Below are 10,216 nucleotides of genomic sequence, written 5' to 3' on the forward strand. Positions count from 1 at the left end.
ATAGGTATAAACATGTGAAGATAAACTATTTGAATGTAGAACTTAAATACAAAAGCTAACATACAAGGAAAAAATAAACATAATATAATATAATATTAACATGGTTCGACTTTTAGTTATATTCCCACCAGATTTCTCAGGAGTTTGCTGTTCTTTCATAAGTGAAAAAAATCACAAAATTTGCAAGGAATAAACCATCTTTTTATGGTCTCACTGTCACTTTAGTGTTGTTTCAGACTATTAATTGTTGTTAGATGCTCAAGGAATTGGGATATCAAACACTGTAATATCACGAGTGGTTTGAGCACGGCGGATGTATAAAAATACCTTGTGTAAAAATCAAATTCTTATTGTATGAAAGTCCGTTCTACCTTTTGCTATTGCACCAAGCCCCGGGGGCTCGCTTGAAGACATCTGTTCTGCAAAAGGTGGAATCCGCACCTTAGCGGCCCCACACGATCGGCCCCTCGGCCATTTGTGAGGAGGTAAATCGGGAAACTGTAATTGATCGCGACGCAGGAGGGTGTTGCCTGGTTTCGCCAGGATTCGAACTCTTGCCCTCTTCTGCAACTCTGCTACGTCGTAACCAACTCAGTTATGCCCCGGCGGCTCACTTGAAGACATCTGGAAGCTTGGCAAGGTGGTGGTTGATAACTGATGTTTTGTTTGGAGTAGAGCAGGATGCATAAGCTCATAACATAGCTAAGTAGACTTCCAGGCTTCGTGAGGATGTGATGCTTGTAGGTGTGGACCAATGTTGTACCTTTTTATCTGATTTAATGAACTAGTTTCTTAACCTGCTCAAGTCCACCATTGAGTAATTTGCTATATACCAACTAAGAATTCCGAATTACCTTAATAATGGACATATTAGAACACAATGTTTTGCTTGGGTCAAAATGCTAAAAATCATGTGAATTGTCTAAAAATGATCTGATTAGAATGTTGTTCTAATAAATATAACCAGTTGACCACAGGATAAAAGGTGAAACCACCATTTCTTCCAGTCATCAACAGAGGTCGATCAAACATTACATCACGGTAAGGAATATAAATAATGATTTAAGAGTACATGCTTATGTCAAATCCCAAAATAACAATAACATCTACCCAACTGCAAACAAAAAGCTGCATCCAATACACTGAGCAGTTTGATTACTAGGAATCACTGATGCAACAAAATTATCTATCTAAATTATTCAAATAAGTACTGAGGTGGATCAAAACAGAATCACCCTCCGAACTCAAACCATACTCTTGAACAAATTTTCACTTAACCACTCAGCCATCCTTGATCAACATAGCACATTGCTCAAAACATATTAGTACATATTAGTTGCACTAACTGCGTGACCTCGACCAAGAAGATGAAGATGAAGTCCTTGGACCACCAAAGGAAGGCCGGCGGCTCTCACTTGTCCACTTATCACCACCTGAGTGGGGAGGGTGATCATCCTTCCTTCCCCATCGATCAGGCTCAGGAGGGGCAGCTGCTGCTGCCCTTGCCCCTTCACTTCTCTCACGGAGGAATCTTGGCACGTACTTTGCAGTAGCTGGTGCAGCAGATGCAGGAGCAGCAGCTTCTGCTGCCACTGCTGGAGCAGGTTCAGCAGCTGAAGGAGGATCAGTTGGCTGTGGTAGAGGTTCAGTGGGTTTTCTAAGGAGTGCTTCTCTTCGCAGCCTTTCCTTCTCTTCCAACTCCCTCTCTCTTTGTCTCTGCCTCTCGGCTATTGCATCCAGCTTTGCTTTCCGCTCCGCATCTTCTTTCTTTCGCCTCTCTTCTTCTGCAATATTTTGACACAAAAAATGTAACTTCCTGAAAGTTTGGGTATAATAAATGACATGTTCTTCCAACATTTTTAACAGACATTGTTTAGAGGCTTCATAGTGACATAAACTGATTCAGTTCTGCCATCAATACAGATTAACCTAACCTAATTCTCAACTAACTGAAGCAGCGCTATTATATTGTAATACTGTTTGGAGAATTCCAATTACCTTCACGCTTTCTAGCTTCCTCCTCTTCTCGTTGCCTTGTCAACCGCTCTTCCTCAGACTTGAGATAATAGAGAAGCTTCCTCTTGATCTCTCGCTCGCGCTTCCGCATTGTTACAATCTGGTTAATTTTATCATCACGCTCTTTCTTCAGTCGGTTATGCTCTGCTTCACGTCGGCTAACTACCTTGTGCTGAAATGTTTCCTGGAGAGTATCGAATAAATCACATCAGAAGATTAAACTCATTGAAAAGATATAATTGTCTGGTATTTTAGATGAAACCGTTGAAACTGTTGAAACTGTGGTTCCTTTCATATTCTTGTTTAAATCACTTGAGCTTAGGCAAAACTTGGAACATAGAAATGGTAGATACTTTAAGCAGGAATAAGGGAAATATATTGTTTCCTAAATTTCACCCAACATTTTATTTGAAAAGGTTACAATAGAGGAATGTTAACCTTGTGTTCCAACATTCGTCCTAGTCTATTCTTCTCTTGGAGATCACCAGCATGATGCTGCCTGCTTAGCTCTATCTCTTTCTGGAAAAAACAATACATTTTTTCAACATTACCAAAAAACAAAAATCATAACTTCACAAATCAGAGAGCATTTGAACATATCAAACCAGTTGTTCATGTTCATGAAGCAATTTCTCTTCCACCAAATGCTGCTGGAAAGCTTGCTCAATGAGTTGGGCCTCTTCCTCTCTCTTTGCCCGTTCCATATAATCCATTGTTTTGGCAAGTTTCTGCAGCTTCTTCTCCAACTCTTGCCTTTCCTTCAACTGCTCGCTTAAAGCCATCTCGATCAACGTCTGCTTAGTGACCTTCTCCTGACAAATAATGAATAATTGAATAGTGTGGGAAAAAAATCATGTTGCATTTTCAAAAAGAAAACATGACATGACAATGTAAATGAGTAAAAAAGGGTAACCAACAACAGATAAAGGAATGTAATGAAACAGCAGAATATTCAAACAACAATCTACAAAGGAAAACAATTTTTATCACCATAAAAACTAAACAACTTATGGATGTGAGATTGAGACTTGCATATTATCTAAAAATCTCCTACTAAAAATGATAGCTAATTTTAGCAAATACTTTACTTGTGATCACTTTTCAATAAAACAAAAGTGAAAAACTACAGCTGCTACAATTAACCTAATTAACTATAAGAATTTGCAGCAAAATCCCTTCATATAAAACAATATTAGATTACCCCCTCAAGCAGCGGTTTCTTTCCTTTCTTTTTGGCACCTTTTTGCGTTTCAAGAAGCAATGCTTGAGCTTCCTGAAGTTCCCTCTCCTCTATTTCACGGCGAATTCGCTGCTCCTCTCTCCGAATATATTCTTCAGCCAACCGCTTCTGTTCAGCCTCTTCAGTTACCTTCTGTAGTTTTAATCTTTTAGATTCTTCTTCTCGCTCCTTAAAATATGCAAAGATAATCGTTAATAGTTAATATTGAAACTTCAGCAAAATATAAATCTCAGCAAAAGTTTTGAAAATACCATTTCTAGCATCTGACGTTCATGCTCTTCTTTGCGTTTCTCAATGATGGACTTCCTAGCAAGAAGCCTCTTATGTTCCTTGTCAACTATCTCTGCCAGATCATATCTCATACCCAGTTTGGAAGCTTTCCTTATAGGCGGTGAAATTAAGTTCCTTGCTTTACTAAGAGAATCAGCAAGAATAGAAAGATGATCAGAGAGCTTATCTGATTCAATGTCCTGTGAACAAACCAAGTCATATATATGAATTGTGGATCATAAGGATTGTATTATTTAGCATAAGAGACAGGAAAGATAAAAGCAAGCTCAAGCAGCTAATGGACAATGTCAATTTCTTAATGAGAACAAATGACAAAATTCACATCAAAATATAGTCCAAGAAATAAACACATAAATGCGAACTAAAATTATTTGTCAGAATATAAAGAAATAGAGTAGCATTTAGGGACAAATAAGTTCAAGGTGAATAACATAAATAAATCTGTGAAGCTATGTAGCAATTCCATTAACAAGGTTTGGTGCTTGTGGATAGAAATTACAATGGAGATGAACAAAGTATAAAACAGATCTAGCAAGCATGATTATTGACAACACCATTTATCTAGAAGGAAATGTACAAGTGCAAGATGAAAACTTGTATTCAAAAAATACTACAAAAGCATATCAGTGACGTCCTCCAAGAATAACCAGCTAAAAGGCAATAAGTATTTGTACCATCAACTGTGACAATGCACAATGAGTCAGAAGATATTGGGTTACACCTTATCAAGTTGAACAAATAAACTCACATGTAATACAAAAATGCAAAATTGCAGAAACTCTTAATATCGCAAGTTGCAATTGAGTTGGATAAGCCATAATTTCATTTGCTGCACTGACAAACGATATGCCCATACGAGCATCACATTACTCAGTTTAGTTTATAGTTCATGTTAACATTCACAATACAACACAGAAAACCTGAAAATAGCATATGAAAAGAGGCATTCTTCATGTAAATAATTTACGCAAACAAAATTATTTAACAAATCAGAACTCAGAAGTCAAAAAAAATAGAATCATCTTCAGCTAGTGAGAAGCTGATACACGTTGGAAAGCTATACGTAAAATCCAATAAGCATGAAATTATTTGAAACCTAAAGTTTAAAGAATGTAAATCAACATAACATGCCTGTGAAAACAGGCAAATACAAGTTTGGACATCATACCACATTGCCAAATAAAACAGCACCCGTCAGGTGATCAACTTTCATTGCTAGGAAATTATATTTGACTGCATCTACAGAAAGCTTCTCCATGACTGAGAAATCAAAAAATGGTATCATCTTCAACAAAGACTCGATCTTTATGGATTGATACACCTGGGAAATCTGATAGAATAGAAGACAAGAAAAAACTTGAGATACAAAAAAGGAAAGGAAATATTGAGCAAATAACACCCATAGATGCATGAGAAGAAAATGTAAATCACACCTGCTGAAGAACTCTTAAAGTGGTAAGCTTTTCAAGAGCAGGATTGTATTTTGAAAGTTGCACTTCTGGAACTGATGAGGCTGATGATAGCTTACCACCAAATTTTGAGATCTTAGCAAGCAAAGGCTGGACTCTCGTTGCGAGGTCTAAAGGAAGGAATTCATTTTCTAGGAGATTATAGATATCCTTCACTTCTTGAGAGACACAAGTCATCACACCTTTGTTGGTCTGTACAACATAGACTTTGCTGAATTAACAACTGTTTGATTCCATGAATTGAAGCATATCATGTATGGGCAAATACATGAGCAAAACAGATAGCAGGGAGGAGTCTAGTGTTTAAGCTTGTCAACCATAGAAACAGAAGTAATATAATAATATAGGGTAATAATCCTTTAAACTAGCTAGAAAATATAGCATTTTGCAAAGGAAAATTGATAATCCTTTTTGTTCCATCCTATACTGTAAAGGTTAGAAACAACCATATCAAGGAAAGGCATAATTAGAAATTACTATCAGGCAAAGTGAACAAAAATGGCCAAGAAGTTACCAAGGCCCAAAAGCTCACATCAGGATAGTGATCGCAGTTCACATCTATTACATAATGGTGCTTACCAGATAAAAAATGCTACATTGTGTAAGTTTTGCAGGTCCTTATACATCAACTAAAATAAGTGCCCAGTGAAGATACAATTAATTGTATTCCAAGAAGAAATCACAAATTATTAGCATCAATCGAAAAATTAATCAACTTTTGCATCTTAAGTATGTGAAAACAAAATATACAGCTTGCAGAAAGTTCAAAATTAGGAAGATATAAAATTGAATTATTATTGGTCAAGGCACAAGTGGATGAAACTGATACGAATATGTATGGCATACCAGTTCTGCAAGCAATGATGCACGCGAAAGCTGCAAAACAAAAGTGAGACATCAGAACTAACAATGTCACAAAAAAAATCAATTGAATGACATGTAAGCAACTTAAACGCATACCACTTCTTTAGTCTCGCCTTTAGGATCAAGAGTGAAATTGACAAGGCTAGTCATTCGTAGATTACGTTCTTTTTCATTTTCAAGCTCCAAATGGGATGCACCATGCTTCTGGTCATAAGGGGTCACCGAAAGGGCAGCTAATAAAACAGATGATGCTATCAACTGCAAATCCTTCTGTGATAAGTTCTTATTGTAGCTTTTCTGTAATGTGAAAAGCTTCAACCATGCATACGCATGGTATAAATAACTATCTGAAACCCAAAATATGTCTGTCAACTTGGCGTAATACACAACCATTAGCGATGGCTTGGGACTCTTCTTCACCATACTCATCAAACCATGGATATCCTCAACTGACCGGAATGCTTCCTGTATGAGAAAACAATACAATAACAGGTTAATGAATTCAATTTTCAAAAAAAAAAACATACACAGAGATTTCTATCTCATAAGCTATCACTCATATAGGTGATGCATGATATTATGAGACAACACCAAAACAAGAAATATTGGCATAGAAGTACATGCTTCACCCCTGTTGTATGAAACCATGTCAAATTCCAGGCATCTTGAAGGTGGTAAATAATTGGAATGACGGAAATGTATGGGAATGACTTCACTTGAGCAACTTCCAGATGATAGAAGTCTGTGTCATAGAGCTTCTACTCTACTAATGATACACTAAGTAGGGAGCCCCTACCATAATGATATATAATAAGTTTGCATGTTTCTGATTCAAGTTGCATTTACAAAATTCGCATTGAATTTACTATGAAACCCCAATAATAAGACAAGTGACGGGATTCAGTGAGGCTAATCAATAACTAAATGACATGGCTGATCCATACGAGCCCATATTGCATGTTGATATAGATTTACACCAAAGCAAGACCATGCAGGCTGGTACCAGAGCCAAAATTTTAATCTAGCAGTTAAGTTAGGAAATGCAATACAGAAGAAAAAAATGCAATGCTAGTTTGCAAATACAGGAAAATGCTACCATTCAAAACAATAGTTGGTATGGAACAATGAGAAAAATAAAATATATCAAAGGCATAGAATGCAATGCTAAAATATAAACCTGCCACAGTTCCAGATCAGTTGCTATCTTGAGCTGCTCAATTCTGGTATCCAAGTAAAGTTGCAAACTCTCTGGAGCAGTCAGATCAGGCCTGTCCCTTTGGTCCCTATACTTGTTTAAATTAGCAAGATGGTTTCGTATAATCTCACAGAGCCTACGAAATTCAGTGGTCCTCTTATACTGTTTGCAAAATTGGAAGGCCCGATGTGATGTCATCTAAAGAATAAGAAAGAACTACTCAGATTCCATTTAAACTAGTATGCTCATCTTCAATATTATATTAATCTTATTTCTGCCAATAGTAAAATGAGAGACTTATTTGCTACAACTTAACAGCAAAACAATCATGGTTACAATAAGTTCATAAGCTACATAAGAAAAGACTGAACTTCAGTAAGAATTACACAACAAAAGAGTGAGAACAAGAACATGATAATGACTAAGACTGAGCTTACTGCAAAATATAAGCATTAGGGGGAAACAGCAAGGAGGGAAAGCAATACAAAGGTCCATATGACTGTATGAACTGCTTGACTATTCATGTGCAAAATTTGTGATCAATCCTTCTCCCTCTCCCTCCTATTTTTTCATCTAAGTAAATGAAGCCTAAAAGAAGATAAAAATATATATTAAGAAAAAAATGCACATGGTTGTTGATATACACAATTCATACATGACAATGCAAAGTGAGATCTAGAAGCATCAAAGAAACATTTGATGTTGGGATTGAAATATTATGTCGAGCCGATCGAAACGGGCAAAATATTTCATTCCGCCCATCAATCGGCACCGGCATGACCTGGCACCAGGCCCAACCACAATCACGGAGGCATCGTGCAACCCAACGACCGCACCGGAGAGGTCGCGCAACCTCTATGACTGCTCTGGAGCACGAGACCCCGCGGCTACGCCGGAGGGGTCGCGCGACCCCAGTGGCCTTGCCGCAACCCTCGAGCTGCGTCAAAGGGATCGCACGACCTCGCGATCATGCCAAGGTCACGCACTGTGTCGGGAAAACAAAATTTTTTTTAAATTAAAACTGAACTTTGGTTAATTAACTCCTAACTAAGATAGGGATAATTCAAAGAGGCTTAATTAAATCCTAGGCAAGTCAGCCCACCTGAACCCACCTTAAAATGGATTGATAAATTTCAACCAAACTTGCTTAAATTGTTTGGTGGGACAGGCCAACACGACAGACCTAATCCAAATTGACGGCTATAAATAAGTGTCATCCCCACCAGAGCCTCATTTCCACCGAATAACCATTTGATCACCCTTCTACAAACCTCTCCATTCCCACCCAAACCCCTCTCTGCTCACCAACCCCATCTCCACTCAACAGACAGCAGCCAACCACCTTCAACTTTCAAGGCCCATTTGGCAACACCTCCACAGAAACTCATTCAACATAAGCAGCTTCTTGTCGAGCTCAAGGAAGGAGGGAAGGAAATAATATAGATTTTTCCTAAAAAGTTTCCTCAAAGAAAGTTTTGCATACACAGGTTATTTTACACAAACAAATGAACTCTACCGGCATTTTTTGGAATAAAATGTCATCAAATCTATTTCATGGTGCCATTATTGAGTTTGACCTGTTTAGTTATGTTCTTGGACTAAGTTAGTGAACAAACAAAAATGCATATCAACTAAGTTAATAAAAAAACTACTACATAGTGATTGTTTTCTTTCGCCCCTTGTTTCCTACTCGTCTTCTTTGCTAGATTCAGGGCTCTAGAAACTTTCAGCCATAAAATCTATAGATAGCTCTTTGAAACTCAAGATAGCTAAGTGAACATAATAAATTTCTGGACCTAAATACATGAATCGATTTAAACATCAAAGGGTTCCCACTCAGGTTAAAATAGATGCTTCTAGAATGCCTTGCTACTTTCTTATTTATAAGAACAACCAATTGCTACAACAGCTTAGGAGTAAAGTAAGTTGGCACCCATACAGTTCTATCAAACATTTAAGAATTTTTACAAAGTAATCATAGAATTAAACATATTTGAAACAGAATGTGTATAAGCATGGATAGAGGATTCCAACAAAAATCTCTTAAATTTTTCAATAGAAAGCCAGTGCTGTATCAAATAAACAGAAATTGTAGATGTCTTACTGCATATAATGATTCCAATTTGGAATTGTTCCGCAGAATCTCAAGCACTGTCCTGTACGTCTCCCACAAGAATTTGAACCATGGAGTAACAAGTTCCCTATCTGATCTATCCTTTCCCTTCTCCCCACTAACATAGCTTAGCATTAAATCCTCAGGTCTCTTATCAGCCTCAAGATCCTCCACATCAAGTGCATCTTCCAAAGCTTGTGCCTGAGTTCTAGCCTTCTCAGCTCTCTCTGTTGAAAGCTGCATGAAGTGCTTTATCACTTCCTCTAGAGAGCTTACATTCACTTGTTGACATATGATCCGATATTGGATCAAGCCATCCTTGGCAAATCGGCCTTTCCTCATGTCCACGCAGAGTTCAACATATTTGAACATGATTCTCTCAAGAGACTTCTGCCATGCTCTGTACCTTTTTGAAGTGATAAGATCATGTAGGGCTTGCAGGGCAGCTTGTTTTTGTCCGACATTGACCAACTCTGAATAACAGGAGATAAGGGACAAAACATGCATACTATTGTATTAGAAAGTGCATGTTGTATGAAAGAACAAAGCATATTAATTTGTGCATATGGCAGAAGATGAAAGACGAGAAACTCTAGAAGTTTGATTGTGGATATATTTATTGGAGGTAATTGATAAATTGACCATTAGATACACTTTTTAGACAATAAAGTCATACTGCTGGGAGAATAATTTCTTAGTTTAACTAGCCCCTTTCTTCTCAATTAGACAACACAACATTTGGTACACATATGTACTAACACAAACACTTTATTCATGAGATTGCAGCATGTGTCTCATTGTCTGCTTGCATTCAAATGATGCAAAAAAGCAACAGTATGAACTTATTAGTCTGTGCAGCAGATTTTTTTTTTTTTTTTTGAGAAAGAAATACTACCCTCTGCACGTTTCAGAGCATTCTCAGGCTTAGCAAAAGTCGCCATTTTCTGCACAAATATATGTTTGGCTGATGCCTGCTTCCTACCACGGAGCAGGCTTAATGCTGCAAACAAAAGAGATAAATAACATTG

At 37.4% G+C, this 10,216-nt stretch overlaps 1 protein-coding gene across 1 annotated transcript; it reads right to left on the reverse strand.

Moving 5' to 3' along the window:
- Positions 1-1,144: 1,144 nt before the first annotated feature.
- On the reverse strand, positions 1,145-10,187 carry LOC141813456 (eukaryotic translation initiation factor 3 subunit A-like). Its single transcript, XM_074701422.1, has 13 exons — positions 10,084-10,187; positions 9,180-9,661; positions 7,058-7,273; positions 5,977-6,345; positions 5,863-5,892; positions 4,981-5,208; positions 4,716-4,877; positions 3,508-3,726; positions 3,218-3,424; positions 2,622-2,828; positions 2,455-2,535; positions 1,999-2,200; positions 1,145-1,784 (listed from the first exon to the last, which is right to left on the reverse strand). The coding sequence occupies exons 1-13, from the start codon at positions 10,127-10,129 to the stop codon at positions 1,342-1,344; spliced, it is 2,892 nt and encodes a 963-aa protein (XP_074557523.1). The 5' UTR covers positions 10,130-10,187; the 3' UTR covers positions 1,145-1,341.
- Between the last annotated feature and the right edge of the window lie 29 nt (positions 10,188-10,216).

This window comes from Curcuma longa, chromosome 20 (genome assembly GCF_044706935.1).
Source record: "Curcuma longa cultivar G26 ecotype Majalengka, Jawa Barat chromosome 20, ITB_CL_G26_1.1, whole genome shotgun sequence".
Classification (NCBI taxonomy): Eukaryota; Viridiplantae; Streptophyta; class Magnoliopsida; order Zingiberales; family Zingiberaceae; genus Curcuma; species Curcuma longa.

Coding starts and splice junctions, on each gene's coding strand:
- LOC141813456 (XM_074701422.1), bottom strand. CDS start 10,129: ATGGCGACTTTTGCTAAGCCTGAGAATGCTCTGAAACGTGCAGAGG. Junction 2,829..3,217: donor AGAAACCGCTGCTTGAGGGG/GTAATCTAATAT, acceptor ATTATTTGTCAG/GAGAAGGTCACTAAGCAGAC. Junction 2,201..2,454: donor GACGAATGTTGGAACACAAG/GTTAACATTCCT, acceptor GATACTCTCCAG/GAAACATTTCAGCACAAGGT.